The 17,963-nt window shown below is 40.6% G+C and overlaps 1 protein-coding gene across 8 annotated transcripts in view; it reads right to left on the reverse strand.

Annotated features, from left to right (window-relative positions):
- dcdc2c (doublecortin domain containing 2C) overlaps positions 1-17,582 on the reverse strand; it is a 247,501-nt gene extending 229,919 nt beyond the window's left edge. For 6 of the 8 annotated variants that reach the window (XR_013576581.1, XM_078541686.1, XM_078541688.1 and 3 more), the window contains exons 1-2: positions 13,319-14,220; positions 9,716-9,836 (exon numbers count right to left, since the gene is read on the reverse strand). Coding sequence is in view for 7 of the 8 variants with exons in the window: in XM_078541686.1 (XP_078397812.1) it covers positions 9,716-9,730 (15 nt within the window). In the remaining variant the exon portion in view is untranslated. Of the gene's footprint in view, positions 1-9,715; positions 9,837-13,318; positions 14,221-14,254; positions 14,377-17,478 lie in introns of those variants that run through there. The other 2 variants (XM_078541685.1, XM_078541684.1) reach the window with 2 other exon arrangements.
- Between the last annotated feature and the right edge of the window lie 381 nt (positions 17,583-17,963).

Here is a 17,963-nt window from a genome sequence, read left to right on the forward strand (position 1 = left end):
GATATGCAGGAATAGCTAATTCAAAGCTAAACCTTACAGAGAGCAAATTAAAGAGAGGGACTGACTAAAAGCAAAATAAATATTTAATTTTAATATTTTTTTTATCTTCAACAATAATTAAAATCTGAAGAAATGAGTCCACACTTGCAAAAACTAATTTTCAGTGCCAAAAGTTGTTTGAATGTAATTCAAACTTATCAGACCATTAAAAACAATTAGTATGTTCAGTGAGTATCTATCATGTAAGTACAGCAACCTCACACATTTCCATGTATTTCCATAACAAAAGTCTCTGTGAGATATTATTAAAGTTTCTGGAAGAGTGGGGCAATTTGAACAGCATCATCCTTATTTCCACATTTAATTGAATATATGCAACAATCGGAAGTTGCTATCCAAATTACACTTTAGTATCAGTGAGAGCTGATAGCCTCAATGTAATTTTCACTGCAAGATCTGAGCTATTGTTAATGGGGCAGTTTACAAAATCATCACCCCAGTGAGAGAGAGACCTTGCTGGGCATGCAATTTTGTAAATTATATCTTGTCTATAATGTGTTACTGACATTCATCGAGAACGTTATATATGTTTCTGCAAATACTTCCTGCGTCCACGTTTTCTATTATAGTTATCTATATCTACATTTACGATGACATTAGTCCATGTAAATCTACTGCACTGTAGTCACTACCTGTCACTAGTGGTAGCACTGTAGCACCTCGGGTTTCCATCTTTCAGCTCCTCGGCCTGCACTAAAGCAAATATCCACATGTTCAAAATGAACTTCTCGGCTTTCCAAATTGCTATAACCTTTGATGTGCATTCAAAACAAAACATACATAACATAAAATGAGGATAATATAATGAAAATAAAGACAGAATATAAATAAACGAAAAAAGAGATTCAATGGTCCAATTATGCCCTAGCTCCGAACACTGTCTCGCCTTAAGTTTACACTTATTTCCCTTGCGCAATACCAGAGGAGGTTTACTCACGTTATATATGAGTATAAATAAATTGCATGTGGTTGACATCCTAAGCAATCAATGAAACACGACATTGTGTTATAAAATAACTTAGCTGAGGGAGCTGGCAGCTGGAGTGCATTAGATACTTGCTATTGTACCTTCACAATCTGAGTTCAATTTTAACTCAGATTTATGGGATGAAAGTTTTCTCTATTCACTGGCTGTAAGCACTCCAAAGTAAAATTATTGGAACATTCTCAGTCAAATTACTTGTGGATCCACAAACCCAAATTCAGCATTAATTAACATTAAATAGGCATTGCATGCAGAAAAGCCAGAGAACAACTGGTGTGGGAATTGAAAAGGAATTTACGTCAGTCGAGCGAAGTGTGCCATACCAGAACTGAGGCACAATGTTCGCCAGAGCACATAATCTGCATACTGCACCTAACCTGATCAGTGATGAGAATGTGTTCCAAAAGAGATCCATCCCACAAATCTAACACGCCTCACCTTGATGACCACAGTCAACATAAAAATCACTGACTGGAATCACCACCATCTATCTCATAATGTGCATCTCCTTCCAATAATTGCTCCATGAATGTAAGTTCCAATGCCATCTCCTTCATGGGAATGAACAATCTCCGGTTGTGAAGTCTATCTCCACAGTCTCTGCAAGCCTCATGCTCAAATGCAATCTTACCTTTAGGAGCTTATTGGACTTCACTGAACTTCTTCACCATAGCATTTGCTATATCAACAAGCTTTGAGGTTTGATCAATTCATTGGTGATTCCAAAGATGAAAGGAGGTGTGCCATCTCAGTATCACCTCCATAGTCTACCTGACCTTCTGCTGTACAAAACATGACTCCCTTGTTTTTTTCAAATATACCATTCTGCACAAATCAATAGCAGAGCTATTACTATGGAGTAATTTAAAAGGCTCAATTCACAACTAGTTAAGCTGATTAACATCATTGAAAAGAATTTAATTTATTGGTTTAACTTGCTGTCAGCAGTAAATGCCCATGGGGCGACACTGCCCACCACACATATTAATTAATCAGATAGAATTATTCCAATTTGTGTCATCAATTTTTTATTCATTCATCGATGTGAGCATCACTGGCTAGGTCAATATTTATTCCCCATCCCTTATTGCCCTTGAGAAAGTGGTGGTGAGCGGCCTTCTTGAACTGCTGCAGCCCATGTGGTGCAGGTACATCCACAGTGCTATCAGGGAGAGAGTTCCCGGATTTTGACCCAGCAACAGTGAAGGAACGGCAATATATTTCCAAGTAAGGATGGTGAGTGGCTTGGAGGCAAACTTCGAGGTGGCGGCATTCCCATGTGTCTGCTATGCTTGACCTTCTAGATAGTAGCAGTCGTGGGTTTGGAAGGTGCTGTCTAAGGATGTCAGTGGTGGAGGAAGTGAATGTATGTGAATGGGGTGCCAATCAAGCAGACTGCTTTGTCCTGGATGGTGTCAAGCTTCTTGACTGTTGTTGGAGCTGCACTCATCCAGGCAAGTGGGGCAAATTCCATCACACTCCTGACCTGTGCCTTGTAGATGGTGGACAGGCTTTGGGGAGTCAGGGGGTGAATTGCTCACCTCAGGATTCCTAGCCTCTGACCTGCTCTTGTAGCCAAAGTATTTATATGGCTAGTTCAGTTCAGTTTCTGGTCAATGGTAACCCACAGGATGTTGAGAGTGAAGTATTCAGCGATGATAATGCCATCGAATGTCAAGGGGCGATGGTTGGATTCTCTCTTGTTGGTGATGGTCATTGCCTGGCACTTGTGTGGCACGAATGTTACTTGCCACTTGTCAGCCCAAGCCTGGATATTGTCCAGGTCTTGCTACATTTGGACATGGACTGCTTCAGTATCTGAGGCGCCGCGAATGGTGCTGAACATTGTGATGAAAGGAAGGTCATTAATGAAGCAGCTGAAGATGATTGGGTCTAAGACACTATCCTGAGGAACTCCTGTAATGATGTCATGGAACTGAGATGATTGACCTCCAACAATCACAACCATCTTCATTTGTGCTAGGTATGACTCCAACCAGCAGAGAGTTTCCCCCTGATTTCCATTGACTCCAGTTTTGCTAGGGCCCCCTGATGTCACATTCAGTCAAATGCTGCCTTGTTGTCAAGGCAGTCACTCTCATCCCACCTCTGGAGTTCAGCTCTTTTGTCTATGTTTGAACTTTGGCTGTAATGAGGTCAGGAGCTGAGTGACCCTGCCGGAACCCAAACTGAGCATCAGTGAGCAGGTTATTGCTAAGCAAGTGCCGCTTGATAGCACTGTTGATGACCCCTTCCATCACTTTCCTGATGATCGAGAGTAGGTTGGTGGGGCGGTAATTGGCTGGGTTGAATTTGTCCTGCTTTTTGTGTACAGGATGTACCTGGGCAATTTTCCACATTGTCAGGTCAATGGCGGTGTTGCAGCTGTACTGGAACAACTTGGCTAGGGGCGCAGCAAGTTCTGGGTGTAGGGAACATTTTTTCTTTCTGTTGGACTGTGGATTGGAATTATGGTTTGAAAGACATGTCCACTAGAGCAGAATGAGAGATATATACAATGTTGCAGTCCAGGAACAGGGTATTCCATGAAAGATAGGATGGTGCCAGAAAGAAGTCCTGGATCAAGGGACCTGCCTGAGAACAGCATTTTAATTGGCTCCTGGCCAGGTGACCAGGGTTTTGTGTGAGGGCAGTGCAGCTGAATAGCTCCTAGCCTGAAAGGAACAAGCCCATAAACCTCTTTCTCCTGTGTATGGAAGATTCCAGTAATTCCACAATAATAGCTCGCTGACCTTTCTTCTCATATCTCTATAACCTGCTCTCTCTCTTTGAAAACCCCTGGAAAAAGGAAAAGGGGAAAACCACTGTTAGAGACATTGAAAAGCAAGTTCTCAACCAGTGAACTAAATATTGAAATTACTGGAAGACCACCTCGTGTCATCAACAAGAACTGAAAGGAATTTGGAAGACAGTGATCAAAATCAACCCATCGAATCCTGTACTCAGGATTGGTGCTATTGAACTGTTTTATCCCACCCTCAAAACCCATAAATTTTATGTCTTATGTGTCTTGTATGTGTGTGTATAAGGATTTAAGAAACGGTAGAGTTTAGGTTATAGAGTTAGAAATTAGCAGTTCATATTTCTTTCTTTTGCCACTGGTTAAAGACAGTTTGTTCAATAAACAGTTATTTACTTATTAAGTTTACAAACCTGGTGCTCGTATTCTGTTAACCTAAATTAAACAGTTAGGTAGAATTGGGGCAATCTGGTGGTTTGGTCTAACTTTTCACGTTTATTATGGCTCGGGGAACAGTGGGGCTTGATATTACAGCGCACTATCCCCAGTGAGTCGTGACATGGAGCACAAGTCTTCAGTACTATTGCCGGAATTTTGTCAGGGCCCTTGGCTTTTGCAGTATCCAGTGTCATCAGCAATTTCTTGATATGATGTGGAGTAAATCGAATTGGCATCTATGATGCTGGGGACCTCCAGAGGAGGCCGAGATGGATCATCCACTCGGCACTTCTAGCTGAAGATTATTGCAAATGTTTCAGCCTTATCTTTTGCACTAATGTGCTGGGCTCCTCCATTGTTGAAGATGGGGATATTTGTGGAGCATCCTCCTACAGTGAGTTGTTTAATTGTCCACTACCATTCATGACTGGATGTGGCAGGACCGCAGAGTTTAGATCTGATCCATTTGTTGTAGAATCACTTAGCTCTGTTTATCACTTGCTGCTTATGCTATTTGGCACACAAGTAATCCTGTGTTGTAGCTTCACCAGGTTGACACCTCATTTTTAGGTATGTCTCGTGCTCCTCCTGCCATGCTCTCCTGCACTCTTCATTCAACCAGGGTTAATCCCCTGGCTTGGTGGTAATGTAGAGTGTGGGATATGCTGGGCCATGAAGTTACACATTGTGTTGGAGTAGAATTCTGCTACTGCCGATGGCCCACAGCACCTCATGGTTGCCCAGTCTTGAGTTGCTAGATCGGTTCAAAATCTATCCCGTTTAGCGTGGTGGTAATGCCACAGAACACGACGGAGGGTTTCTTCAATGTAAAGACAGGACTTTGTCTCCACAAAGACTGTGCATTGGCCACTCCTGCCAATGCTGTCATGGACAGATGCATCTGCAGCAGGCAGGTTGGTAAGGATGAGGTCAAGCGTGTCTCCCCCTCTTGTTGGTTCTCTCGCCATCTGCCACAGGTCCAGTCTGGAAGCTATGTCCTTTAGGACTTAGCCAGCTCGATCAATAGTGTACTACCAAGCCACTTGTGCTGATGGACATTGAAATCGCCCACCCAGAGTACATCCTTGCCACCCTCAGTGTTTCAGTCAAGTGGTGTTCAACATGGAGGAGTACTGATTCATCAGCTGAGGGGGAAAGGTACGTGGTAACCAGCAGGAAGTTTCCTTGTCCATGTTTGACCTGGTGCCATGAGACTTCACGGGGTCCAGAGTCAATGTTGAGGACTCCCAGACTGTATAACACTGTGCCGCAACCTCTGCGGGTGGTGTCTCTTATGGTGGTGTCTGGGACATTATCTGTAAGGTATGATTCCTGTGAGACAGCTCTCCCCATTTTGGCACAATCCTCTAGAAGTTAGTAAGGAGGGCTTTGCAGGGTCGACAGGGCTGAGTTTGCCATTTGCCTAGGTTGATGTCAGCTGGTCCATCTGGTTTCATTCCTTATTGATGTTTTAGTGATTAGATACAACTGAGTGGCTTGCTAGGCCATTTCAGTTAAGAGCCAACCACATGTAGACCAGACCTGCTGAGGACAGCAGATTTCCTTCTCTAAAGGGCATTAGTGAGCCAGGTGGGTTTTTATGACAATTGACAGATGGTCATGATTAGATTTTTAATTACAGATATTTTTATTGAATTCAAATTCCACCATCTACCATGGGATTCGAACCCAGGTCCCCAGGGCGTTACCCTGGGTCTCAGGATTACAAGTCCAATGGCAATACCACTACACCACTACCTCCCTTAAATTGCTGAGGAGAATTTTATAGCCATATAATTCTGTAACTGTACAATTATTGCTACAATTCGGTTGGGGACTAGTTGAAGAAAGTTGAGCTAGAGAAGTAGAGGTTTAAGGATTTCCATTGCTAAGGGCCTAAACAGCTGAATGCACAGCTGACAATGGGGAGGTAAGCATAATCAGGGAGGTACAAGAGCCCAGAATTGGAGGAACATGGGGGTTCTCAGTGGATTATACAGCTGGAGGAGGTAACAGAGATAGGGAGGGACAAAGCCATGGAGTGGTTTGAAAACAAGGATGAGAACTTAAATTTGAGGTGTCACTGGACTGGGAGCCAAATGTCAGTGAGCACAGAGGTGACAGATGACCGGGGACTTGGTGCAAGTTCAGAGCAAGCAGAACAGGCAACAGGGTTTTGGAAGAGTTGGATGCTAAAATGCTTTCATGATTATAGTTTTTTTTAAACATTGTTTTTCAAATTAGATTTTGATGCAAAAGAAAAATAATTTAACTGCATGGTTACTTTCAGCTCACTGTTTATTTTAATCTTTAAGTTATTTATAATTATTTTTCACCTAAAATCAGACGAATATAAGAAGTAGGAACAGTTTGGCCCCTAGAGACAGCTCCACCATTCAATAATATCATGGCTGATCTGTTTGTGTGTTGAGTTCCACATTCCAATCTACCCCCGATAACCTTTGATTCCCTTGCTTAACAAGAATCTATCTACCTCCATCTTAAAAATATTCAATGACCCTGCCTCCACCAACTTCTGAGGAAGGGAATTCCAAAGTCGCACAATCCTCTGAGACAAAAATTCCACCTCATCTCTGTCCTAAAAGGGCGACCCCTAATTTTAAAACAGTAGCCCCTTGTTCTGGGTTCACCCACAAGTGGAAACATCCTTTCCACATCTACCTTGTCAATACCATTCAGGATCTTATATACTTCAATCAAGTCACCCCTCACTCTTCTAAACTCCAGTGGAAACAAGCCCAGTCTGTCTAACCGTTCCTCATAAAACAACCCGCTTATTCTGTGTATCAATCCAATAAACCTCCTCTGAACCGCCTCCAAAGCATTTACATCCTTCCTTAAATAAGGAGACTAAAACTGCACACATATTCGAGATGTGGTCTCACCAATGCCCTGTTACTCTGAAGCATAATATCCCTCCTTTTATGTTCAATTCGTCTCGCAATAAAGGATAGCATCCCTTTAACCTTTGTAATTACTTGCCATACCTGCATACTAGCTTTTTGTGACTCATGTACTAGAACACCTAGATCCCTCTGAACCTTGGAATTCTGCAGTTTTAGTAATACTCTGCTTTTTTATTCTTCCCACCAAAGTGAACAACTTCAAAGTTTCCCAAATTATGCACCATCTGCCAGATTTTTGCTCACTCACTCAACCTATCTATATCTGTCTGCAACCTCCTCATGTCCTCAATGCAACAAAATTCCTACCTATTTTTGTGTGACCTGCAAATTTAATTACCATGCCTTTACTCTCCTCATCGAAGTAATTGATATAAATTGTAAAAAGTTGAGACCCCAGCACAGACCCCTGTGGGACCCTACTTGTCACATCCTGCCAATCAGAAAAAGACTGATTTATGCATACTCTCTATTTTCTACCAGCCAGCCAATCTTCTATCCATGCTAATATGTCACCCTCTACAACATGAGCTTTTATTTTCTGCAGTAACCTTTGATGTGGCACCTTATCAAATGCCTTCTGGAAATCCAAGTACAGCACATCTACAGCACCCTCCTCCCCCTTATCCACAGCACATGTTACTCTTTTAAAGAACTCCAGTAAATGGTTAAACATGATTTCCCTTTCATAAAACCATGCTGGGTATTCCCAATTACCTCGAGTTTTTCTAAAGTGTCCAACTATAACCTCCTTAATGATCAATTCTAACACTTTCCCCACTATAGATGTCAAGCTAAGTGGCCTATAGTTTCCTGTTTTCTACCTCCCTCTCTTCTTGAATAGAAGGATTATACTTGTTACTTTACAGTCCAATGGAACCTTTCCAGAATCTAGGGAATTTTGGAAAATTAACACCAACTCATCTATTACCTCATTAGCCACCTCTTTTAAGGCCCTAGGATGAAGTCCATCTGGAGACTTGTCAGCCTGCAGTTCCATCAATTTGCTCAGTACCGCTTCCTGAGTGATTGCAATTTCACCAAGTTCCCCTCTCCCTTCCACCTCTTGATTTACAGCTATTACTGGAATGTTTTCTGTATCCTCTACAGTGAAGACAGAAGCAAAATATTTGTTCATTTCTTCTGCCATTTCCTTATTATCTACTATTAATTGCCCATTGTCATTCTCTAGAGGACCAACACACATTTTACTTACTCTTTTCCTGTTTAAATACCTGTAGAAACTCTTGCTATTGGTTTTTACATTTCTAGCTAGCTTCCTCTCATACTCTAATTTCTTTCTGTTGATTAACCTTTAGTCATTCTCTGCCGTCCTTTATATTCTAACTAATCATCTGACCGGCCACTCATCTTTGCATAGTTATATGCGTTTTCTTTAAGTTTGATGCTTTCCTTAGCTTATTTAGTTAACCATGGATGATGGGTCCTCTCCTTAGAACTTTTCTATTATACTTATTCTGAGTATTCTGAAATATCCCCTTAAATGTCTGCCACTGCTTCTCTATTGATCTATCCCCTAGCCTAGTATCCCAGTTAACTTCAAAACAAAAACAGAATTACCTGGAAAAACTCAGCAGGTTTCGCCAGACCTGCTGAGTTTTTCCAGGTAATTCTGTTTTTGTTTTGGATTTCCAGCATCCGCAGTAGTTTTTTGTTTTTATCCCAGTTAACTTCAGCTAGCTCAGCTTTCATGCCCACAAAGTTGCCCTTATTTAAGTTTAAAATACTAGTCTCAGACCCACTCTTCTCCCTTTCCAACTGGATCTAAACTTCAATCATATTGTGGTCGCTGCTACCTAGGGGTGCCTTCACTCTGAGGTCATTAATTAATCCTGTCACATTAGTCTCCCCACATATCCTCTTTAAATCAAGAGGAAAGGCCTTATACCTATTCCCAGGCCTCCGCTAATGGCACTCCATTAACAATGCTACGAAGTGCAAAAGATTAACCCAGGTAATGGATGCTTCAATTTCAAGGTTACCTAAAGCGATAGGGAATTTAAGGTATTTAACCTACCAATGGCCAGACTCACATATGGTATAAGAGATATGTGGACTGCTGCCCATGGGCATGTGGATTACTGTCAGAACGGTATGTTTGGTGTGAAAATAGTTAAATCGAAAAACCTATTTTTTTCAATGTTACTCTGTTTCTGCTGATCCTGATTTTGTTTTCCTTCTTGTAGGGAAATGCCTGATCTCTGCTTAGTGGTGGTGATCTGCCCAAGGGCAGGAGCTCCGCTCAGTTCTTGATGCCTTGCAGTCCTGCACTTTCCTCTTCAGTTGCTCTGCTTAGTAATTCCCTACAAAAGGACCACTGCTATATTACACAACAATTCATGAGCACTTGCTCACATCATACCAGCCCACTGTGCTGCCCTGATGACCATGAAATTGAGTTCATACTTTTAAAGACCAACAAAAGGATGTCGATAATTTGTTGATACAGCATGAAGTGGTGGATTCAAGTTCCCAGTTTGAGCTGTATCCTCATAGGAAGGCAGAGAAATTCTAGGACAAACCCACCTGAGTTGCTCTCATGCACCTCCTGGTGGCCACCTTCAGAACAAAACTGGCAGTGACTCAGAAGCAGACTGTCTCTGATTGCTTCCTCAGCCAAGTTAAGCTGTATTGAATGACGGGACACCTAGACAAGGAAAACAAAACCAAGAAAAATAGAATTACCAAATTTTAAAATTCACTTGTAAGCGACATGATACTACTACAAATTGGGAAAACTATATTTTAAAGGGAAAGCTATATTTTAAAGGCTACATTTTTTTTAAAAGAATTGTAAGTCAAAAATAGATAGATCATATGACAACTGTTGTGGATTTCAACCATTCTCTCTTATCTCACAAGGTGACAGAAGGATGCATTCTCAGACAGGAGAGACATTTGGAATTCAATGAGTGCTCGATCAAATGTAAACAGACACCACTGACTTTGATCATTTCCCTTCATGCACAAAGACATTGATTGATAAGAAACTTTAAAGTGTGAAAAGCTGCCACAGAATATGGGAAGCAAGATTCAGACTGATTAAAATTATCATAATTTACCTTATTTGGAAGATGACTTGGCATTTGTTACAGGGTCACATGATACAGTGGCAATCTTTACTCCCTGTTCACAATATAGAAAACTACTACAAGCAGACAGAACTCCATGACAGAAGCTCATCACACAGGGAGAGAGGGACCAAACAGCACAGTCATTGAACTGCTGTAATCAACCAGGGCCACACAGCAGTTCCCTGAAAGAGATATAAAGAACTTCCTCTCCCCCCCCCCCCCCCCCCCCCCCATCTCATTCCATCTTCAAGTATACCTGTGAAACCAACCTCTGGAAGATCAACTAAGAAACCATCGCAATTGCTGACGTGTCTCTGCAAATTCAATGCCTTCACTTCAGACAACATGACAATAAAACAAAGGCCTGCATCAAAACAGACACTGAAATCCATTCCATTTTTCTGAAGTATTGTTTTATCTTCATCTGTACCTAGTTGTGTGTGTGAGTGAGAGTAAGTGAAATGTAGCTTTTTGTAGTGACCTCCAGGGCAAGATGTGAAAAAAAAAACTAACCTTTTTCCTTTTTTAAATTTTTTGGTTATTTAAGATTGACTCACTCACTCCAAGGGTAAGAAATACACACACCCACATAAAAGCATAAACAATTATGGGCAATAAAATGTAGCACTTCAAAATGTCCATGGCATAAGTCTCACACTCTATCACTAATCATTTAAATATTTGATTTATTCCCCATTGGACATGTTTGGAGCACCAAAAATCTCAACTGAAGCCAGAAGGAACATCAATAGTGATTATAATTTTGAACCTCAAAATATTGCAGTAAAGGTAAAGAATCTTTTACCTTTTGATGACAGTAACAAGGAGTGAAAATAGAACCCAATGGACACTGTCACTCAAATCTCATGTTACAATGGCACTCAATTCAAATCCTTCCATCACAGGCACAAACCATCCCTTGCCACAGGTCGAGAAACCTGCCAGAAGGCAAATAAGCCCACTCACTGAATTTAGCTTTCTTTCCCACTGAAATATACAGTAAAAAAGGTTCATGAAACTGATCAAAAAACAGAAAACTATGAATGCTGGAAAGCTGAAATAGAAACAGAAAATTCTGGAAATACTCAGCAGGCCATGGTGTAGCATCTGTGGAGAGAGAAGCAGAGCTAATGTTTCAAGTCTGTGACCTTTCAGCAGAACAGGGAAAAGTTAGGAATGAAAAAAAGGTTTTGAGCAAGGGGTGGGACAAAAAGGTCTGTGACAGGGTGAAAGTCTGGAGTCAGTCCTCTGGAGGCAAAGGGATTAGTGATGGGGCAAGAAAGGAAACAAAGGCACATCTTTTATTTCTTTTCTTGTCCTGTCACCATTCCCTTTGGCCTTGGAAGACTAACTCTTCTATCATTCAATCGCTCATGAAACTGAGCTTAATCATTCCAGGATGGCAACATCCTTAACAGATTGTCTGCTCACTCTTACTTGTGGTGCTATTTACTTTGCTGACCACGGCATTTTACCTATATACAGAATTTAATCACTTGAGCATTATTTAGTTAGGTTTCATTACTGTTAAATGTATCCAACAATTGGATGACCATCTTCTGTGCTGCAAAATTCTAATTATCCAACATACATTCCTTATTATAAACTTGGAGATATACAAGTTGAAATAAAATTTACTGTCTGTAGTAGATAGTAAACATTGTATAATTCATGAATTAATTATGTACGTTCAACATTCTTGATGTTATACCCTTGTCTACGCAATTTTAATCACCTTTAATGCAATTAACATAAACCAATGGCTAACAGAATTAAAAGACCATAAACAGGAGTTTAAAGTGAACTAATTCGCAAATGCACAGGGCACAGTGGAACTTCATTCCCACCCCCCTAGCCCCAAACTGCCCCCATTCACCTATCCCCCAACCTTGTGAGTTCTACATCCCAAAAGGTGTTGCATTATAGGGCACCACTTAGATAAAGGCTCCAATGCATCAAACAGACCATGAGCTTTATGTGTCAGAAATATGAACAAGAATCCCTATCCTTTAAACGCTTTTTAGGTCTCATCTGGGCTATAGGGATTCCACCAGTCATACAGAAATCACATTTTGTTCATGTATTTTACGACACATCCCAATCCCTTCATCATATTGCAGTTTACTCCTGATCATTTACTAGAATCTTATCATACAACGCGAGGCCATTCATCCCATCATGTCTGAGCCAGCCCTTTGAAAGAACGAACCCATTCTTCCCACTGTCCTCTTTGCCCACAGCCATACAAAGTTCTCCTTTTCAAGTGACTAACGAATTCCCATTTGGAAATTATTCCGGAATCTGCTTCCAGCAATTATTTTCAGGTGCTGCATGAAACAAAAGTCTATTTATCTTCCACCCTGGATAATTTTTTTGAAGCTTTTCGTGCTTAAAAAAGGGAAGTGTCTAATCAGTTGAATTAAATGATAACGAAGGGAAAATGTAGGTCTGTACACAGAATCATGAGATATTAACTGAAGTTAGTAGCTAAGCTAATGGCTGCGGATGGTGGGGCATCCACTGTAGATCCACTTGTATAACTTCACGATAAAACCACTTCACAAGGTAGTGTCCTTTCGTTCCTTTTCTGCTTAAAAGAACTTAAAAGGTTTTCGGATTCACTTCTAACTGCGACAGGTGTCAGACACACAGCGGGGTGGCAATTGCACCATCATTCCTTTATACTTAGCGGAAATTTGGTGGTATTGGGGAACTGCGATGGAATTAACTGCGCTCCACACATTCTGATGTGTTAGATCAACTCCTTAAAGATATGCAATCCTGTACCTCGAGGGTCGCTTTTAATAGCCGCCCCATTTTGGGGGGGTGTATTTTCTTTTCAGTACACACACGCAATGGGAGTTTGCTGGGTGACAAAAGGGGGTCTAGTTTTGTTAACATGGAAAGTGTGGGGGGTGCAGGTTCATGGACACACAGTCCTGCCCTTCGAACAATACAAGTGAGAGTGAAAGAGGGAGAGAGAGGGGAAAGGCAGAGATGTAACAGAAGAGGTGGGAAAATATCGAAGTAAAGAGTAGTCGCTGAACTCACTTACTCTAACTGTGTGCAATGGATGTCCTGTGCTGGCTGTGCGCCGCCTCGCTTGCTTGTCCTTAGTCCCACTCCTGACTTGTTGCAGCCGCTCAGTGTTGGGAGTCAGTTGCTGTCACCAGCATCCATTCCCCCTGATGATTTATTTCGACTCACACTAAGTACTGGCCCTGGGCAAACAATGCAAAGGCTCCGACTACCCTTCCGACCATTGGTTGTTTTAAAATTCTTCCCACAGCCGAGGGCCAAAGGAAAAAAAAGTTCCAAAGGGTTGTTTAACCAGAGCTCTCTTATCGTATTTTAAACCATTGCATTTTACTCACTTTCGCATTTTTTCCAACAGTTCTCTCTCTCTCAACTTCATTCTTGTCAGTGGACTTCCCTTTCTTTGCTTCTTTCAATCCTTGTCTTCTGTTCTCAACTCCCTCTCTCTTCTCTCCTGGTTTTCCTTACCCTTATTCACTTTCACTCAGACTGTTTCTCTTCTTGTTATTATTGTGTTGTCGCTTTCCCACCTTATACACTCCCTGCCCCAAAATGATTTGAGACTGTTCAAAACATGAATTCGCCCAAGAGAATGTTGGCTTGGCACTTTGAACAATACCAGCAGTGCAACCCAGTAATATTCATTAATGACATAACGTCCCAAATCTGCAACCTTAACCACCCAGAAGGACAAGGGCAGCAGGTGCATGATAACTTCCAGGTCCCCCTCTAAGTTACACACAGACCTGACTTGGAAACATATTACCGTTCCCTCATCATCACTGGATCAAAATCCTAGAACTCCTTACCTATCAGCATCGAGGGAGCACCTTTACCACACAGACTGTAGGAGTCCAAAAAGGCTGCTCACCACCCTCTCAAGGACATTAGGAATGGACAATAAATGCCACCCTTACCAACAATGCCTACATCCTGAAAATTAATAAATTCTTACCCACTCTATCCCTGATATAGCTCTTTCTGCAACCATCTCTGATGAAGATATCAGGGTTTCAAAATACTGGTCTCTTTTAGAAACGCTGAGTCCTGCTGAGTATTTCCAGTGCTTTCTGTTAGAATCGCCTGATTTCAGTATTCACTGTTCACCCTAGGGTACTGGTTCTGTGGTTGACTGGAAACTCAGGAGCAAAGACCGGGAGCATTACACATACGGCGCACTGTTGAAATTAATCTCCACTCCAAAAAATATGATTTTCTTTATAGCAAAGTAATACAAGTACAAAGTTTTATCTTCATTCCTACTCTCTGAAGGAGTGAAACAATGTTATAAAAACTGCAACATTGACATGATTTAACAGCATGTAAACTGCTTTAAACATAAGTGAAAGCTACAGAGGGGGTGCGAGTCATGCTCTGCAGACCTCTTTAACTATCTTGCAAAACATGCTCCAAAGTCTACCACATGCCTTACATGGACATAAGAAGCAAATCATTAAGCTTGCTTTCCTTTAATCAAATTTAGTTACCACATTTTTGCCACTGAACCCAGTTTGAGAAGGACTCTCCTGAAGCAGATAACAATTATAAATAAAGAACTAATCCACATCTGTACAATCAGAGAACAGGCCAGTTTCACTGCAAATCTCTTTTCATTCAGAATGACTAATACCTACTTCACGTACTCAAGACCGCGACTGTAGTTGTTAATCTTCGACACAGTCACAGAGCTTTTTATCTTTAAGTGATCTTTGACAAACTAAGGTATCGATTCACTGATATTAGAAGGTGTGAAATCACTGATACGTGTTCTGGAGTAGCACTGTCATGGAAGAAATATGCACCATGAATATCTATACCATTGGTCACTGTTGCTTAGTAACTCATACACTGTACGTTTATGCCTAATTCTATTTTTGGAATGGTGGCAGGAAGGATAATGTTTTGAGCACTGAGATAAGGAAGGTAAAAGATTCTGCGTTTTTAAAAAGTATTAATTTGTAAATATTTTATAACCTTTAATGAGCTTTCTGATATCTGAGAGTGCAGTCTTTCAACCTTCACAAAAGAAATGCTCCTTTGACATCTCGCAGTTGCTAGAGATGTGGAAATGCACAGATCTCCTAGAGTTTTGCTTGATTACCTTTGGAAGTCATGGAGAAATTTTACAGAACTTTCCTTACGGAGATTAAATTTAAGTAGTGTCTATGATGGAGTAGGCTAATCAGGTTCTGCGGAAGCAGTGAGTATGATGGAGTGAATGGCCTTTTCTTGTTTCATTTATTCTCATTTTAGAGTTAGTGTGAGTGCCAGAAGCCATTTTTAACAAGAAACTAAATTAAAGGACATGTTCCATACTGCAAAAAAATCACCACAGTTAAAACATGTAGGAGGGAACAAGCAAATCAGGTTTAAGGAATTAGAAGATGCCAAATTTTGATTTTAAAAAGTCTGTATATTGTATGAAGAACAAATGGCTGAGGAAAATAAAGTGTTTCACAATTTTGAAGCCCTGGAAATGAAAAAGTCACAACGAGAGAACCATGGAAAGCCACAGCATAGAACATAGCCATTTGGAACATCATATCTGCGCCAGACCTTTTTGGAACAATCCAAAACTGATTGCACTCCCCAAGCCCTCCTGGCAGTCTAATGTCTTCTTCGACTTCAAATATTTATCCAATTTCACCTTTAAATTGTGTAATATTCTGTCTCAACTTTTCCCTGTTTCAACACTGCGCATAGAGGAATTCTAACAGGAACATTGAACTGCATCCAGCACAGGTGTTCTGTTCAGTCCCAGCAACAATTTTCAAACATTGATCCCACAACATTGATCCTCTAACCAGAAGAAATTGTTTTCTTATACACCCAATCAACACACTTCATTAAAAAAAAATCCCATCTGTAAGTTTCACGTCCCTGGCATCATCCCGTGCAATGAGGTTTCAGTTACAAAATAGCCAAGAAACAGGAAGGAAAGAAGTCTAGCAAAGGTGGAACAAGAAAGGGTGGAAACCAGAAGAACTGTGATCAAATAATACTGAAAAGCACAAGGAAGACTGTAGGGGACAATTAGAGGCTAGAGGTGAGAAGTGAGTCACATATTGAGCGATTGGCTTTCTCTTGCATCCTGTAGAGGGTGTGAATGAGATATTAGAAGATTCTCCTTCTCACAACAGAGATTTCAGAGAAAAAATAAATATAAATATATGCTTATATACATTTTATAAAATAAATGTAAATGACAGAGGAAAGGCAAGTAGCCTAAGGGAGAGAGCCTGACTCCCTTCTCAGGTCGGGATTGTGATGCACCAGAGGAAATAAACTAACATAAAATTGTAGCCTTGCTACTCCCTTATATTCTTGTTTTAAATGAAAACCTGTCTACTTTTATTGCTTTCCATCACACCTAACTCCTGCTAAATTGATTAATGTTTACAATGGTTATTTAAATACATAGTTTCCGTAGTGTCAGTACTTGGGGGGATCCAGACACACCTGAAAATTTACAACCAGAACTGAAGAGTTATCTACCTATTCTACCTGACTGATTGTTGTTTGGTACTAATGGTTAACTACTCCTACTAAGATGAAAGAAATAGTTGATCTGTCCTTGATTAAGTGGTGCAGTCACTTCTGGGAAAATGTTCTTTTCAAACCACCAGAAAATAATCATTTATATTCCTGAGCTTCCACCCACACAGTGGCACGGCTGATCAGGAAAAAGATTGCAGTTGTTCCATTCCAAAGATAATTATTAGCCAAATTTTGCAATATGTAATTCTGCTGTAGAAGAAGATACAAAATATTTTCAGAAGCCTCATGAAAGGGCTCATCACACCTGCAATTGTATCTGTTGCTTCATTTCACACCCAGGGATCCTGATCGAAAGATCTCAATTATTCAGATATGATGCATGCGCTTAGAGGTGACGTGTTGGGATAGATGCCAGTAAAGAACATGAACCACTTTGTTATTTGAGTTCTCAGTTGTAACACACACAGACACACGCGCACACACGTTCTGGTGTTTTCATTTCCTGTCTTTCTTCCAGACTCTCACATTTTCTTTGGCTTTTTGCAGTCCACTTAAGACATGTATGTAGTGATTATGAACTTTTGTGCTCAACATTAGAATGGCAGTTTCGCACTTTGTATCAACACATAACCTCTGAACAGGAAAGGGTATAATATTAGTTAGATAAAGGGTAAAGCTTACTTTAGAATGTTCCATCAGTTCTTAATCTCAACCTCTAATGCGCATCCATGATCATGGAGAGGTGCATGGGACTGTCCCTGGGTGGCTCGATCATTCGATCATTGACCTTTGAAGAAGAAATTACTTTCTTTTGATAACTTGGTTGAAATCAAGAACTCCCACCACAGATCTGAAATCCCCATTTTTGCAATTTTAGCCCATTGATTAATTGATTGGTATCAATTAATGTATACGTATTTTAAAAAGTCATAAGCTTGTTTAAAATGAACAAATGTAATAGTTTTTTTTAAATGCCACACACAGGAATTTACTAAAAAAAAATCCATTTTATACAGAAACCAACTTTTTACCATTTCTGTTTAGGGGGGGATTTAACAACTGTGTTCAGCTAGAGGTAACTGTAAACAAGGACAAGGTGTCTCACTAAATTGAACCACCTACTTCTTGGAGTCAGAGAAAGACTTGGAGAATTTGCACTGGGATAT

This window comes from Cetorhinus maximus, chromosome 5, assembly GCF_964194155.1.
Source record: "Cetorhinus maximus chromosome 5, sCetMax3.hap1.1, whole genome shotgun sequence".
NCBI lineage: Eukaryota > Metazoa > Chordata > Chondrichthyes > Lamniformes > Cetorhinidae > Cetorhinus > Cetorhinus maximus.